The sequence below is a fragment of the Cavia porcellus genome, unplaced genomic scaffold (genome assembly GCF_034190915.1).
Source record: "Cavia porcellus strain 051 isolate PalLab524CR breed Dunkin Hartley unplaced genomic scaffold, mCavPor4.1 scaffold_26, whole genome shotgun sequence".
Classification (NCBI taxonomy): Eukaryota; Metazoa; Chordata; class Mammalia; order Rodentia; family Caviidae; genus Cavia; species Cavia porcellus.
This window is the reverse complement of record NW_026947509.1, coordinates 16,472,366-16,490,229: the sequence shown is the minus strand read 5'-3', so window position 1 is coordinate 16,490,229 and position 17,864 is coordinate 16,472,366. Positions and strand designations below refer to the sequence as shown.

Sequence of the window (17,864 nt, the reverse complement as noted above, 5' to 3'; positions counted from 1 at the left end):
ACACTGTGTAGATGTATCACATTTATCCACTCCCCACTTGATTATCTGGGCTGTTTGCATTTTTTTGGGCAGAATGAGTAAGCTGCTATAAATTTTAGGATCAGCTTGTCTGTAAGTATCATGTTTAGGGTTTTGTTACAATTACACAAAATCTATAAATCAACTTGAAGAGGATCATCATCTTTACTATATTCTCATTTACTTTAGAAGGATAGTTCTGTGGAGATGTATTTCTTGGTTGAAAGTTTGTTACTTTCTTAGACTACATTTTTACCCTGCCTTCTGCTACAAAGCCAGCTGTTCTACTGTGTGAGTTCTGTCTCTCTGTATTCAATGTTTTCATTTTGACCTCCAACAATTTGACTGCAATATGTCTAGGTAAGATTTTCTTTGTATTTATTGTGCTTGGGGATCATTGAGCTTGCGGATATATAGGTTAATGTTACTACATTTTGGAAAGTTTGAGGTATCATTTCTTCAAACATATTTTTCTCCTCTCCTTCTGGGACCTTTGTATATTCAGTCTACTTCCTGAAGATTTGATCATTTCTATTGATCTGTCTTTCAGTTTACTGATTCATCAGCTTTATCAAATCTGCGATTAAATATAGTAACTTTTAAAATTTTTTGATCAAGATTCCCTCCTTCTAACCTCTTTATTTTCCTTCAAATCTTTTAACATAATTTAATCCACCTTAATTCTTTTAAAGTATTTGTTAAAGCTACTGAAGATTTTCTCTTAAAACCAATGACTGGACCCACTCGCTCAATTTCCATTGGTAGTTTTTTCCCTAAAATGGTATCTATTTTCTAGTTTTTTCCATGTCTACTAACTCTTCATTGCTACAGTGGCAAATTACTATAAATTCAGTGGCTTAAGAAAACACAGATTTATTATCTGACAGTTCTGTTGGTCAGAATTTTTGCCTGGGTCTCTAAGTCAAGATGTCAACATGGGCTGAAGTCAGGATGTTAGAGAACTGTTCTGTTGATAGTTCTGTGGAAGAATCTCTTTCTTCACATATCTATCTCCTTTGCCTTTTCCAGCTGAACAAATGGCTTACATTCCTTGGCTTGTATTTCTTTCCTGTATTTTCAAAGCTAGCAACATGGCATCTCTCTCACCCTCCTTCTGTCATGACAATTATCTGAGCACACCTTGGAGTGGTCCTCCACTATTAAGCAGTATGCGATAAGACTGCATGCACCTAGTTAACCCAAGATAATTTCTCCTTTCAAAGTCCTTAACTTTAATTACATGGTATAGTTTGTTTTCCTACTTATGGTAATGTATTCACAAATTTTAGGGATCAGAGTAGGAATGTACTAGGGAGCTATTTCTCTCCCTACCATATTATATTTAGTGATTTTTGGTTGCAAACTGGACATTTTAAATAATACATTATAACTGCACTATATTTTGTTCTGATAGTTGTTGGTAGTCATTTTGTAGTCTTTGTAACTGTTAAATGCAGAATGTGGAGTATACAGTACAGCTTGTTAATGCCATCTTAGTATTTTAATTATTCTTTTTCCTTTGGATCTTTTTAGCTTCGTTTCCTTGAGATCTGCCTCTGTCTGCATAGCTTAAGTCATCATCAGTAGAGATTTGGATAGAAGTATTATACTGTCGTGACCTATAAGGGTTTTAGTCTCTGTTGGTCATAAGGTACACCTAAAGTTCTCAGGATCTCCTTTGGTTTTTGTTGTCATTGTTGCTTCAAGATGCTCTGGGGTTGCCCTGTGTACATGCGATTTCCCAGTTACTCAGGTAACATGAAACACTTATCTCATCCTTTCTAAGGCTGACTTAGGTGAGAATGGTAGATGGGAATAGCCTCAGGCAGGAAGACCACGGCATACTGCATTTCTTATCGTAAACTACAGACATTATTAATACACAAACACTTCCTGATTTATCCATTTGGGGTCAATTTCTGATGACCTCAAGTGGTTGTTTTGGTGGTTTCATTTAGTTTTATCCTTGCTTTTTGTAGAAAAAACTTTATCACTTTACATCATCTTGACAGAATCTGTTTGTATGAGACTGTTTTGAGAATTTATTGAGCTAAGACCAAGTCCTTACAGCAGTGCCTTGCATGTAGCAGGACCCTAACCATAATAACTGCTATTATTTAAGCTGTCTTTATTCTTATTAGTAACAGATAAGTTGATAGCCATACTTCCAAAACATATTCATAGTTATTTATTACAGAATATTTTTTACAAGGGATCTTCTTTCTTGCGTGTTCTACAAACTTTTTTACTGTAGGCTGTAGGCTGTCTTTCTTTGAAAATCAACAAACAATATCTCTGCATCCCAGCATCATAATGCAGTACTTAGCAGCACCTGTACCCTGCAAACCTCGCCTGAGATTTGCCCAGGACTTACGGGTTCTTGAGTACTTGGCATCTCTAGCAATTAATTTCAATAAATCTGCTATTAACAATACTGAAATTTTGTCAAAAAGAACACATCTGTATAGCGTATAGTGTTATTAGAAACTAGTGTAGATACAGAAACCCACAGCTGAGTAAGCTAATTGATGCTAAAATTTTTCCTTTTGTTTAAAACGTGTGCAACTTTTTATTCATCCTTAATTCTTATAACTTTCATTTTTTACTATCAAACAGGGAAAAAGTATTCATATTTTTAAAAAACCATAATGTTTCCCTTATTATTGATTTAAAATTCACCCAATGAGATCATTAAATCCCTGGATTTACCTATTTCTTATACATTGGCTTTATACCCAGAAATTAAAAGGACTTACTAAATTACAGTTATTGTATAATTTAGTTATAGTAGCTGGCCTTTTGAAATACTTCAGAATATCATGAAATAGTTCACACCCTAAACATGGTGCTGTAACTATTAAGCAGCCAAAGCCTGAGGATGATGCAGACAAAACATTTAGTCATTTTTAAAGACTTTTTAATTATATGCTATAATGGCAAAAAATATATGTCATGAATGAACTGTTTAAAAAATTATAAAAAGATGCATGCAACTGCTTTATATTCTTCATGGATATAAAAGGATTTTAAAACACTTACGTCCTGTTTTTTTCCCTACTGACATGTGTGCCCTTATTCTAGATCTTTTAATTTATACCATGTTTTTAACCCAAAAAGGGATTTTTTTTTTGTCAGCATTTATAGACTTTTTCACATGAGGCATTCACTGTCTTCACTCTTGTATCTTAGATCTTACATCTGGGATCACTTTCCTTCCCCGGAATTTTATAAATTCCTCTTGCAAAGAAAGATCTAATAACAGATTCTCAATTTTTCTGTGTCTAAGGGTGTGTCTACTTCATCTTCATTCTTTTAAAAAACAATTTTATTGAAAATAGTCATATACTATACAGTATTCCCAGAGTGTATTCTTCCACAGTTTTTAGCTTAAAGATATATGTAACCATTATTGTTAATTACCTCTCTGCTACTGTAACAAAATACTCCAAGTAATCAATTTATGAAGAAAAAGTTTATTTTGGCTTATACTTTTAGAAGTTCCAGTCTTTGATCGCTTAACCCCGGTACTTCTAGGCCTCTGATAGAGACAACAATGCATGGTCAAACAAAACACTTGCTTCAGGACCCGGGTGCCAAGGAGAGGAAGAAGAGAGCAGGTCTCCAGTCTCCTTCAGTGACACAACATTCAGCGATCTAAAAATTCCTCCCCAATAGCAGCAAGCTGGGCCCAAGCCTTTAATGCAGGGCTTTTGCTGACATTTCCCATCTAAACCGTAGCATGTAGCACACCACAGTCATGTTGAGAACGTTTCCTTTGCCTCACAAAGAAACCTGGAACCCTTTAGCTCTCTGTCCTCTCTGTTGAAAAGATGTCTTTCCAGATACAGAACTCTTGACTAGAAATTCTTTTTTCCTGGCATATTGGAGATATTGTTCAACCACTTTCCAGCTTCTGTTGTTGCAGCAGTCGGTTAGCTGCACTGGGGTCTTTTGGCTGTAATTCATCTCCTACAATCTGCCATCACTTCTCGTTGCCAGTCCAGGGAAGATGCTAAGAAGGAAGCACTCAGTTTTCACCCGCTGCTGCTGGCCAGCACCAGGCTTGCCTGTTTCCTCAGGCCTCACAGACGCACCAGCATACCAGCGGTTAGTCGTTCTCATCCCTTACTCTCTTGCCAGCATTTCATTGCTCTTTAAAATACGTTATTTTAAAAAACTAATTAAAATTCTTTAGCATCTAACATTGTGTTCTGTGTGCTCTGCTACTAGATACTGTATGCAAGCCAGTTTTCATAAAGTTAAACCAATAGGTTCAAATAAATTTTAAAATGCTGCCCATAAGTTGCTTGAGAAATGATTTCAGCGTGACATGACATGACTGTGTTCAGATATTTGGAAGCTTCATTACACACATTCACAATTACTATTGCCCGTATAAGGATGAGTAGACTGGAGGGGACAAATGCAGATATCATAACAAACATCTTGTTACGATTTTTTCAAGGATTTAGTAAATTACAGTTATTGTATAACTTAGTTAGAGTAGCTAACCTTTTGAAATACTTCAGAATATCGTGAAATGGTTTAGCCTAAAAGTGGTGCTGCAAACTATGAAACAGCAAAAGCCTGCGGATGATGCGGTCACAGGAGACTATTCGGATGCAAGGGAAGCTGTCCTGCCTGCCTGCCTACAGGGTTCTGCCCAGTTCCTCGCACTGTCGCCCTGCTCCCTCTTGCTCGTGAGGCATATTTCACAAGAGGACAATAACATTTGCATACAAGTCTGCATTCAATGAGAATAGTAAAACCCTAATTTGAAAGTTAGATATATAGCCAGCAGGTTTTTGGCTCGTTTTTAAAAGAAAGACCAAAACCCAGAATGTGCATTCAGAATCAGCTGACCCTGTCATACCTGAAGTCTGCTCTCTTATGGCGGCCACATGCACAGTAGAGCCATCTCCCTCCAGCCCGGCCAGCCTCTCCTCTGTGCTCGCACATTCAACTGGTACTGCAAAGAAGAAGGAAACAGAAAGCCAAGGAGGCTTTGGGGCTGTTGGAAAATGGCCATTTTGATACTACTGAACTTTCTTCCTTTCTCTTTTTAAAGCTTGAAGCAGAGTCGGGTGAATTTTAGTACCTTGCAACTAATCACCAGATATTTTCTAGCTCTAGAGACATAGTAGATTTACTTGAATATAGTTGTGTACATTTCCAAGCGCTCCCCCATCACATTTTAACCATCAGGTTAATGGTGATGTGAAATGGTCACTCAGCTCCTAGGAAAAGCCGGGTCTTGAATCCTAAACTCCAATCTCCCCCATTCTAATTCATACATTGTACCGAACTACTCACCCCACTCTCTGGGCTGCTGCGCCTCGATTTCATGGACATTTGCAAAAAAACAAAATGCTTTCTTAGACTTGATATCTGACCAATGATCCTTTTTAACAATACATCATACACAAGAACTCTTTGGGAAACTTGTGAGGACAAGACCTGCCTCTTGAATGAAGGACCTAGTTGGTGGGAACTTTTAAGATAAGTAAAATATATTTTTTTATAGATTGAAATTATCTTGCTTACTCACTTCGTAGGATAAAAAAAACACTAGGAAATTTTCACTGTAGTATTGCCAAATTCATTTATAATGTGTAGCCCTGTACATTTTTTTTTCTTATGCACAGGCACAAGAGGATGTGCATATCCACTTCTCTCGGTGATATGAGGCCAGTAGCACATATTGTGAGAGAAGCAGGATTGAGGACCCAGTCTGGACTGGAACCCATGTCTTCTCCTTGTAGAAACAAGTGAGAATTATGGCTCTGATCTCCCTGTTACCATCAGAGCCAAGGAACAGAGGTGATGGAGAAGCTAGGATTCATCCTACAGATGGGGGAAACAGCCCATCTGCAGACGAACTGTGCGGGTTAATTAAGGTCATGGTAGGAGCTGGTCCTTCTTCTGTGATAGTTGCTTGGACAGTATGGCCTGTGTTTGCGTTCTTTGTTTTGTTTCCCATTAGGATATTAAAAAAAAATAACCTAACAACAGAAATGTATTACATTTCAAACAAAGCTGCCCTCCCACAAAGGCAGAAATAGCTTCCATACTACAGCTGCCTTAAATTAGACAGAGCCTAGGGAGCAGCAGATGATTCTATCTGCCTTTCCATGCTCCCTTGTCCCAGTTTCCCATGGTATTCGACACTGAATTCCTACATTTGATTTAAGACTGGAGCAAAGCCCCTTAATTAACATGGAGTGTAAGCCCCTGTGCTTCTGCTGTTACTTGGCCATCGAGTCACTGTCTCCCTGATGTTCCTTCAGTCGTATTAAGGCCATCATGATTTCAAATCATGATTCCCCATTACATTGTTTTGAAACCTTATAATGATCGTGTTGGTTAGTTGTAATGGGTTTGTGCTTGTTTGTTTGATTTTATTAACTGTGATGGTATGAACAGCTAATTTGAGGGAAACAAGTCATTATAATAGCCAGTACTAGTATAATATCATCTTACTATGAAGTCCTATGATGCTTTTGCTCTTCCGTTTCCATTGGCTCTATCATGTTGTACCTTATTGGATTGTATTACATGTGAAAGTATAAACAAATTTCCTATGGAAAATGAGATAATATAGTAGCCATTGTTCGTTTTCTGTTATTTGGTTTTGAATGCCCTGTAAAACTTTCACTCTCTTTCATGGTTTTATAGTATTTTGTTAAGTTTGACATTACTATATATGAAGTTATGCTCAACTATTTCAAAGAAAGAGACATTGTGGTAGTTACTGTTAATTATGGGTTGTCTTCTAGTGAAATTCTGTGTTGCTTACATTGTACTGTCCTGATCTGCTTTGTTATGTCCTGTTTTGTCTTAATCTCTTTTTAAAAAAAGGCCATTATGTACCACTCACTCAATCTGTCTCCACGTAAGTCTAATAATTTAATTTAGTAAAACTCAGACCTTCAGAAACTTGAGGCAATTATTTGTGTCTTTTTTCCTTTCTTTCCTTTTTTTGTAATAGATTTTTAATAACTACTTTTGTCACCAAGTTAGTCATAGAATTATAATATAGATAGACATTTCTGAAAGTGTATAATTAGTTTAAGTTCATTCTTGTATAAACTTACATGTGATACTTCTTTAGGACACTGCTACTCAAACGGCCCTGGCCACTCAACTCCCAATCAAAACACTCCGCCCAGCGCTGTCATGCTGTCCATGGAGCTAGGTACAGAATCAGAGCTTCTAAAAGGACGAGAGCCTAACTATCACTACTACAGGTGGAAATGTAAACTCCAAGGCCCTATTTTTTCTTTATGAAAAATTTTAAAACATGCACAAAAATGAAATTATATAATGCATCTTCATTTGAGATACATCTATCATCCAGCTTCTGCAGTCATCCGCTTTTAACCCTCATTCTCCCCATCTTTTTCCTTCCCTGAATTCTCTTGTTGCTGTGCTGTTTCGAAATCTGTGATTTGCTATCTTTTACTAGCTTTGACAGTTCCCAGCTGTATGATTTCTTATATTGCTTCTGCCCGATTCTCTTGTTCTCGTAGGAGAGTCCTGTTAACATATATGACACCTGTGTCTCTGTCTGTTTTTCATTCCATTGTTCCTTCATGTTGTGTGATGCATATATTCATTTAAATGATTTCTAGTTCACTAATTTGTAGCTCTAATCTGATGGTAAACTATCAAGTTATTAATTTCAGCTTTCTGCTTTTTTAATTCTAAAATTCCCATTGTTTTTAAAATATAATTTCTGGCTTCCCTAACTCCTCAAATATATTTATTGTAGTTATTTTAAAGACGGTGTGAGAGAACCTTAGTATTTCAGTAGCCACAGATCTCTGTTTCATGTGGATTTTGTTTCGGTTTCCAGTTTTTGTCTTCTTGCATGCCTAGTAATGATTTTATTGGGTTTAGATCAGGATATAGAAAAAAATTATTTTAAAATTTAAAAAGGTTTTTTGAAAAATAAAAAATTAAAGATATAATTTGAAGGTCAGATTGATGTTATTTCCTTAGAGAGATTTATTTTTGCTTCTGGCAGTCAGGGTAGAAACGTATCACCTGAACTCTGTCCAGGCTTGAAACTGATTACTTCTTGGTAATGGCTGGCCTGTTTCTGGTTTACTGGAGTATTCCTAGACTGTAGTCACAAATAAAATTTGGAGGTCACGAATAAAAGCCAGACACGTTTCCCAAAGCTCTGTCTCATCTTTGTTGGGGCCTGAACTTCACTTTCCAAGTCTCCTTTTCCATGATGCTGCCAAAGCCAGTGCTCTGCCAAAGACAGTGCCTGTCTCTTCCTTCTAGTCATCACTAAAAAGTGGCAGTGAGTTGAGGCTCCCCTTCCTGTGCTTCCATGACTGCATCGTTAAGACTCCGCTGCTTCAGTGGCTCTACAGAACAGTCAAGCAGCTTTTTAAAAGTATTTCGTCTGTCTTTCCTTGCTCTTTGCAGGAGCTGACCTGAAGCATGTTAAACCACCAGTTTCTGGAAGCAGAAACTCTGCTGGAGATACTTAAACTAATCTCACACATTATGTCATATAATCCTGTGTACTTTGGTCTGTATCTCTGGAAAATGTGGACATTTTCTTATACTCATGATGCATTTTCATATTCATATTTCCTCACTTTCTTTTAAAATGTCTTTTTAATAGTTGCTTTGTTTGAGTTAGGATGCACAAGGTCTCTGTAGTACAGATGGTTGTCACAGCTCTTCTGTCTTTTTAAATCTGAACTGCCCCCATCTTCTCTATTCACTCCGTAGAAGATCCTAAGCCAACGTCCCGTAGAATCCCCACATCCCAGAGTCACTTGTTCTTCTTATCACTTATTTTTCCTACAAAATGGAGTTTAACTTTTCAGCTTAGTGGGTTGGGTTTGCCTTGCTTTGCTTTGGCAGGGTTGCTTTATAGGTAATGCAAATAATTCCTATTGCATATATAAGATGGCAATTAATGTCTGATTATCTCACTTTAGTGATGCTAAGATTGGAACAACCTAATCCCTCCACTGTAAAAATGCCCATCATTCTTTAAGAGCTTCATCTAGTGATACCTTTCTCCTGGATTTCTTCTGGAGTTGCAAAATTATGAGTTTTTTTAGATTCATCACCAGTATATATTTACTAGCAACATGCCAGGAAAACTTTCTTTTTTAGATTCAATGATGTATTTTGCATTAGATTTTTTAAAGCAGTCCTGAAAAATAAGTGCTTTTTCCTGCTATGGAAATAAATGCCAAAGCTCTACTTCTAATAAAAGCAGTGTGACTGCTAATTGCATTATAAAGAAAAACGTCAGCAACATCTTTTTGCTCTGTGTCCTTTCAACTCAAGACATTCTAGTTCACTCACTCTCAGTTTCCTTCTAGACTTTAACAGCAAGACCTTTGTGCTTGTGGACTGAAGTTTAACGCTGGTGTGGACCCTTCCTTCTCCTCTCTGCTTGCTTAACCTCATTCCCTCCCATGTACTTACCTACTGCAGAAGCACCAAAGACAGTTTTCCCATCCAAGACCAGCATTCTGGGGCACGCGAATGCTAGCATATCTCTGAAAGAAAATTTATAATACCCAAACAAGTAGTCTTTGTGAAATGATATAGTTATTACATCATTTCCTGTTACTGTTTTTGTGGAGATGGATATTTTTCTGAATCTTGTGGCCATTTCTGACTCTATTGTACTCTACCCAGCAAGTCCCTAGTTGTTATTGAATCAGTTCTATAACTTTCGATCAAATTCCTTTGTTTCCTGTTCTGATGAAATATCCTCAGTCCTTTGAGCAGCACCTCACTGCCTAACGGAAAGGCCGAACTTCCTAACTACACACGCGCTCTGCACAACCAGCGGACCCCTCCACTTAGTTTCCCTGGTCAGACCAGCGAGCTCACTTGGCTTTGCATTCAGCCTCCTGTCCCATCTTCAGAGCAGCCCAATCCTGTCCCTGCATACGCCCTGAATCTTTGGTGAGATTTCATCATCTTCCCTGGTTCAAACCAGCTCAAGCCTGTTGTTCTCTTAATCCCTGTAATCCCTACTGCTTCCCAAGTACCCAGAGTGTGTGCCATGCTCTGGTGGATCTCAGTCTTCTCTGTGTTACGATTTCATGTGCCTCATTTCTACAACTGAACCATGTTTACCCTGGACAGGGGCTTACCTTGAACTTCTCCAGAGTCCTCTCAGTACCAGGCTCAGGACCTAGCATGGAACCTTCACCTCTCGTCTCCCCAAGATCCTGCTTTAGTCCTCAGGCACACCTAATCTTTTGTTCAGACTCTCAGCCTGGCCTTGATTTGGAGTTGTACAGTTGAAGACTCCATCCTCATCACTGTCACACACAGTAAAGTTACTGAAGCCTGTCTCCTTGGCGGCCACCTTCATCAGCATTCCTTGGGGTGCTGGTCAGACAGGTGATCCTGACTCTTACTCCAGAACCAAGCCAGCTGCAGCTGGCCCCATGCCAGAGTGGGCCTGGGTGTGCAGGAGTGTTCTGGGAACATCTGTGCAGGGCCTTCACCTTGTGCACACACTTCCTCCTCATCCTCTGCTTGTACAACTCTGCTTCACCTTTTAATATCTTTCAGTGACTGAGACAGGTACCTGTCACGGCGTAATTACGCACCACTTTCTCTATCATCATACGACCAATGGTTTTCTTTCCTTTAGCTAACTGATTTGACAGACACCCACTTAGTGGGGAGATTATTAGTATAAAATTACTTCTTGGCCTCTAAATTTAATTATCCCACATTCATAGAAATAAAAAAAAAATCCCAAATCCAAGTGTGCTTTTCAAGGAAAGTGTCCAGGGCAATTACCTTCCCATAATGGTGTTCTACACTTAAATCTTTTGTCTGGGGATTTTAGAATCTTTTCCATACAAGTAGATAATGATGTTCATTCTGGGAAGGGTGAGAGGTGAAATGACGGACCTCTTAGTGTACTCAGAGATGAAGGAAACTGCAGGACCCAGCTGTCTCCTTTGTTTATTCCCCTTCCCACTCCTCTCGGTTCTTTAGAAAGAGCATGACCAGCCTTCTATTCATTTCATACTTTCCTCCCAGGTTCTGCTTTTCCACTTTGTTAAGAATGTGAAAGAAAAAAGTTTCTGTATCACATTTCCTGGTGGGGAAGGGAGTCGAGTCTGAAGGAGAAGGAATGGTTTGCAGATAGCCACACACTCGTCAGAGAAAATACATGCTTCTCCCAGCCAGCCTACCTCACCTGCTAATCAGGAGGGCTAAAAAGCGTTCCCTGGGCTCTGTGCAGTGGCAGTATCAAGCCAGCGAGGTTTATCAGAGGCATGATATTGCTAATGGAAATTGGTCCCCAAGGGCTCATAAGTGAAGAGCAGTTCCTATCACAGGGCAAGGCCTGTGTAAGTAATGGCTCCTAGGATCATCTTACGGATGGGCCAGCAGACCCATACCCTCTCCAGAGAAGAGTATGCTTTGCTTCCTTTCTGGCCACCCAGCCAAGCCTTTCTGAATCCTGTTTTCCTCCTCCAGAAAGCCTTGCCTAGCCCAGACCACCATCAGTCACCCTCTTATAATAAACCCCTACATCAACTTCTCAGTTCAACTCAAAGTTGAACTGAATATCTGACACATACCAAGATTTGCCTGATTCAGGCACCAAATGATGTTCTGTCTTGAAATATTGTTTTAACTCTCATGTGAATGTTTTTCTTATGTCCAATGATAGTATTGGGCCTTGAGAGAAAAACTTAATTCTATGCGGTATGATATTTCCTCCAGCCCTCCATGTACAGCAGGAGCTCAGTTCCCCTGAGAGAGTGGGGATGGTAAAAGAGGCTAAACCAGTAACCCCAAAATAGCACATTTGTGTTGAGTTGAATTAAGGCAGCTCTACAAAGCATAGCCCTAAGTTCTCATTCATTGGCTCAGTACAACACATTATTCTGCTACATTGTACATCAAACAGCTAAGTGTGTATTGAGTTCCTCCTGCACACAGGATGTCATAGAGAGCTCACGGTGGTTTCATCCAAAGTGTTGTAATCCAACAAGATGATAAAATAAGTACACTGAAACTATCAGAAAGGTGGGCCATGGTGAACTCTGTAGCTATCATTCCGTACAGGGCTTTACAGTTAGAGGGCAAGGTGTTGTAGTATCTACTCTGGGCATCATGAAAGCTTGCTTTCATGTATTCCACAAATATGTGCTTCATGAGAGAGGGTGGAGGTCGGAACAGTATCCTAAGTGTAATGTACTATTCCCCAAAATACAAATGCGGTGGAGCTGTTCTCTGGTGTGTATTAAGGAGGTGTTGCCATCCTGTTATTATTTTTTTTCTCAAATACAGAAGGATTGGGGAAGGGGGCCCTGAAGATTGCCAGTGAGTTAATTCCCCCAAGTATTGCATTCTTCTGCATTGCAAAGCTAATTTCTTTTCAGTAGCTCATTAACATTCACAGCCAGTGTTTGCTGCCGCTTTCAAAATCTCCTGATGCAGTGCTGACTGTAAAGGAGAGAGCTGCTAACACTGTTTGCCTTTTGGGTTCTTGCAGGATTTTTTTCCCAGGAAGCCATCCGGTCAGAGGTGTGCAAGTAATGAAAGTTGGCAAACTGCAGTTACACCAAGGCATGTTTCCCCAAGCAATGAAGAACCTGCGGCTGGTGAGTGTGCCTGCCAAGAGCGCGGAGGCTTCTGTAGACCTTTTCTAGCTGAGGCTAGGCCCCTTCCTGGTGACTGTTTTAGCAACTGTGTTTTCAGCAGTGAGTAACACGCATGCACATACACATGTGTGTACATACACTCCTGGAGTGTTCTGGTAAATGTTTTACAACCAGTTCTTTGTGACATTTGCCATATTTTTGTCACATACATGCCCAGGGTGGTTGATTTGAAACTACCATTGTAAGATCAACCAGCTCCCAAATATCATGGTAATTTGAAATCACTCTTGCAAACTAGCGCCAGAACACAAGGGCACTTGTACCCTGCCCTAGAGAGAACAAGTCCCCTTTCTCCATGCCCACTGAACACAGCTCCTTCTGAGGCAGGCAAGGCTGTAGGCCACTGTCTGCAGCCTCCACATCCTCCCTCCTTCTCCACTCACCCGAGCACATGGTGCTGCTCCCCATCGCCCACCCTGACCTATCAACTCCTAGGTCTTTACAAAGATAGTTTCTCTGCCTTAAATTCTTTCCCCGCCCAGCCCTGGGCCTGGCAGAACTCTACTGATCCTTGAAAGCTTTACTTCAATGTCATTTTGTCTTTATTCCTATCACTCTCTGCTCCCTCTGCCAGTGTGATTTCCATATTGCAGGGCCATACCTGACCACCTATCCTCCAGCCCCTAGGGACCTGCAAGACCTATGCAGTTATCTTTGTAACTGCATCAGTGCCATACAAGCTACCTGGAACTAAAGAAATATTCATTCAGATGCTGACTCCCTCCCCAAAACTGCATAGAGGTGAGAAAAACTTCTCACAAATAGAAAAAATGAATAGAAGTGAGTCGGTATTGGAAAAGCTTGTTAAAGAATGAGACTTGTTTTCTCCCTTTTTAGGGAACCTCTTGTGCCCCAAGGGGCCCAGGGCTTTCTGCGTCTTTGGCTTTCTCATCTCTGCTAGGTTATTTCCATCCTTCTCATTCCCCGGCCTTCCAAAAACAGAGTTAGAAGGCTCATTTGGCCCAGGTGCCAGTGGGGCAAGACAGAACTGCATGTGGGTTTTTATGGGGAGCACCTGACACTTTAATGCAGTGGACACAGTACCCCTTGTCTGCAAAATACCCCATGGAGAAGGCTCAGAGCCCAGTGTCTGGGGGCTGGCTGAACCCATAACAAGGGCATTTTCAGATGAAAAAAAAATGATGATGTCTAAAGGAATCTTCAAAATAAGATTCCCTAATGCTAATTTTTATTAAATGTTAGCCATGTTGTCTGTTCATCACCTCTAATTGAAATCAGCCCATAGACACCAGGAAGAAAGTAGGCTTTCCTGAAGGAACATGGATCCAGTTCTTTATACTTTGCTCAACATCTTTTTTCAAACTGGGGAAATACACCTAGTGATTGCAGCTCTGTAAGAACTTTCCTTTTCTGGTCTGATCAGTAATTGTTAACCAGGTAAATCAGCTGGACAGAAAATTCTTACTGAAGGTCTGCTGTGTGAAAAAGTTGGTAGAGAAAGAATGTAGTGGAAGTTTCCCAAGTAAATGATGTTCCCAACCCAGGGTCACCTTGTAGCTAGACGTTCCGTAAGTATGACCAGATTAGTCCTTTATGTTCATGGTACTACTGGAAACAAGTAATACTGCTCCTGCGTACATGACCTTACTTGGTCCTCATGACAGAAGGCAGCTGTGTGAGGTCAGCAGGTAGACATTTTCATCCCTGTTTGAAAAATGAAGGCCTAAGTCCTGGAGACATGCAAGGGCTTGTCTGAAGTCACACTGAGGCAGAGCCAGGTCTAGTTGATTTAGTTTAATTCAATATGTGTTGATTAAATGCTTCTGTTACTCTGAATAAAGCCCAGTATTGTCCTTACAATTTAATGGAGGAGACAGACATGTGAACAAGTCATTAAATCCAGGCTAGAATCCAAGGCTTTATTCTGTCTCTCCAGACTGTTCTGGCTAAATCATGAGGCTTTCTAATAATACTCAGTATATAGAAATCCCTTCAAATCTGAATCCTTGATGCCAATTCAGAGGACAATGGGAAGAGAAGCCGGAGAGCATTTGGATCTCTTCTGTTTTCATGCGAGGCTGTCTTTGCCATTGCATGGAGAACTCCTAAAGGATATGCCTCACTCACTCAGGGCTATGGCTTTTGCCTAGGATGTGCAAAGCTCTGAGTTCCTTCTCCAGTACCAGAAAAAGGGAGAGGAGCTGGGAGTGGAGGGGAGGGAAGGGAAGGAGTGAGGACAGGACAAGAAAAAAGTAAAAGAAGAAACTCTCAGCTGCAGACAGGCCTGAACACACCCAAACAGATATTTCAGCTTGGGTTTACCAGATAATATGTTCTAGACTGATAGTGTGTGCCGTCATTGGCCCTTCTGATGCACTCAGATTGTCCTTTAAACCCTCCGTGTCTTCATGCCTATTTTGTGAGGTTCAGAAGTTCCCTTTATAGTAATTACCTTAGTGTTTCTTGCTTTTGGTACAAAAATAAGCCAAGCATGGACAATGATAGCTGCCAGATGAAAAAATCCAAAGAGCAGCATAGGGTTATCTCTCCTAAGAACTGGCCTTAAATCCAAGCCTTCCCAAAACTTTCTGCTTGACTCTGTTCAAGTCCTGAGTCTCTGGTCATGTTTCGATCCTCAGCTAAGGAGCAGATGTGCTTCCCTGACAGTGTGGTGCAGTAGGAGGAGTGCCTGGACTTAGCATCAAAGTATCAACTTCCAGTCTTATCACCTACCTGGTCTGTACCTTGATGCAAGACAGCTAGCTAGTCTCTCTGAATATTTTTAAATGAGATTAATTCCTATCCTACAGAGTTGTCTCGAAAAGTAAATGAGGGTGTGTAAGAGTGGACTTGCCAGTCTCAAGCTTCTGGCTGCTTGAGGGCTGTTTCTGGGATGGGAACTCTCATTCTGACTGCTCTAGCACTAGCTGGTCCCTTTACTACTCCTGTTTGTGGTTGAGTGTTGTGTGGCAGTTCTGTTGAACAGTTATGTCATATAATTGCTCCCCAGCAGTTCACAGGGTTGCATTGTTTCTGTAAGATGAGTGACAATGCCTTTAAAGACCTTGACTGATACACCTTTCATATCTCCTGGTGCCACCAAACACAGGCACACATGGGCCAACCACAGCAAGTTCTGCTGAGCATGTGCTTGAATGGACAGCTCTCTTTATGAATAGAGGACATTAAAAGTCCCACCCAACCCTGCTGTCTGAGCTGTATATGGCTAATGGACCACATCTTGTTGGGACCTTTGCTGAGCATTTGCTAGTAGAAAGGTGGCCTGAATATGTGCACCAATCCAGGAGCTCATGCAACCCGGGGGTCCAAAATGCAGGCCGGTTTCTTTTTGCAGAAATTCTTTCTTGAGCTTCCTTGGGACCCAGGCAGCCTGAAGAGGGCAAGAGAAGTGGAATGGTTTGCTTTTTGAAACTGTGGTGCTCTTTAGATGGGCACCCCTGGGTATTATTTGTTGCCTTAAAGCCCCTAGAAATAACGATGGGAAATAGCTTGAATAAGGTTTTTCAAAGCCTCAGTGTGGAACAGAAATCAGAGAAGCTTCAGAAACAGAAATGCGTTACAGATTCTATTAGGACCCAGCATCCTCCAAGAAAGGAATCCAGCTCTGATTTGGTTTAGGTTTCCATCTCCTCTGGGCTCAGCTGAAATTCTTGTGATTGCTGCCACAGGACAGTCTCAGCCTCCCTTCCCAGTGCTTCCTTCCTGCTTGAGTATCTCTAATCTACTTTCATTTCTTTCTGTGTGTTTCTTGGAAGGCTTTTGTTTGTCACTAATTTGACTTCTTGAACCTCATGGACCACTGGCCGCATCCAGGCTGTCTTGTCAATGAGCTCCCAGCTTCTGTCTGAGCTCAGCATGCTCCAGGTTCCATCACCCCGACCTCAGCATTGCTGCTTTGTTAGGGGAACTTTGTTAGCCGAGGTAAGGATATAAAGGCCTTTTTTTTCTTTTCCCCTTAGTAATTGTTTGTTTTGTTTTAAATCTAGATTGAAACCCTTGCACTATACTTTGGATTTGGGGGTTTTTTGGTCTCCCCCACCCCTTCTCATTTGATTCCAGGAATCTATTTAGCTTTTCCTGGATCTGAACAGGGAATGCAGGCTATAGATCCCAGAAATTGTTCCTTTCATTGATGCATGGTTATCAGCTATACCATGCTGGTCTCTTTCTAGTCCAACCTGAATGCTGATTTCCAGCCCTGCACAATGTCTAATTAAAGCATGCAATTCTGTTTTCTCCATTTCTTACTTTGTTACAGTGATTCTTAACCTCTTTGGTCATGACGGAGAGATTATGAGAAAGAACTCCTGAGTTACCAGAAAAAAGTGTTCACATTCAAAATATTTTGCATCTTGGTAGAGAAAAGGACCTCCCTCCTCTCAATATGTAATACCACACTTTAATGGGATGCTGGGTAGAAGAAAGAGGGAGAGTAGGAGGGCATGGATAGATGATATTCTGAATAGTTACTAATAACTTCAAAGAGTAATTTAGAAATTTCTGGCTGTGATATTTGTGAATGGCTACTGACTGTCAAATATAAAATTTAGTTTTAGGACTATTTTTTAAATAAAAAGAGGAAGAGAAGAAGAGAAAATCAAAGAGGAGGAGGAGAAAGAGAAAAAGAAGAGTCATAGGAATAAATTATAGGTAAAATTGAAGAATGGTGATGGGAAGTAAGCAGAAATTTCCCTATTGGAACATATAAGCCCAGGAACCAAGTGAATATCCTGGGCTCATACTTTCAAGTGACACTAATAATGTGTTATAATCCCATTTTCCTACTGATGTGATGTCAGAGAAAGCAAGCTAAAATGAAAGTTTAGATGAAATGCAGAATTTTATAACAGAATGCTAAAAATGTCCATGTTTCAGTTGAAAATCACTCATCATACAAAGAACTATTATCTTAGCAACTTTTCCCATTGAGTTTCCATCTCTCATTGCTCATTAGCTTTTTTCGTAGAGAAGGAAAGGTTTGTTTCAGCTCACAGTTTGTAGAGGTTTCAGCCCACAGTTATCTGGCTCCAAGGCAGGGAAGCATGGCAAAGGGGCGTGGCAGGGGAGAAACAGTCCGTGGAGTAGTAGGCAAGAAGCAGTGAACAGAAAGCAGCCCTTTCCCTTTAATCCTATCCAGGTTCTGAGCCTTTTGAGTGGTGTCACCCACACCCAGGATGG

General features: G+C 40.4%; 1 protein-coding gene across 7 annotated transcripts in view; it reads left to right on the top strand.

Annotated features, from left to right (window-relative positions):
• Positions 1-17,864, top strand: part of Smyd3 (SET and MYND domain containing 3) — a 715,019-nt gene that overhangs the window by 657,625 nt on the left and 39,530 nt on the right. For 6 of the 7 annotated variants that reach the window (XM_063236766.1, XM_063236765.1, XM_003474265.5 and 3 more), the window contains one exon: positions 12,536-12,644. In XM_063236766.1, coding sequence (XP_063092836.1) covers positions 12,536-12,644 — 109 coding nt within the window. Of the gene's footprint in view, positions 1-12,535; positions 12,645-16,441; positions 16,608-17,864 lie in introns of all 7 variants that reach the window. The other variant, XR_010043331.1, reaches the window with a different exon arrangement.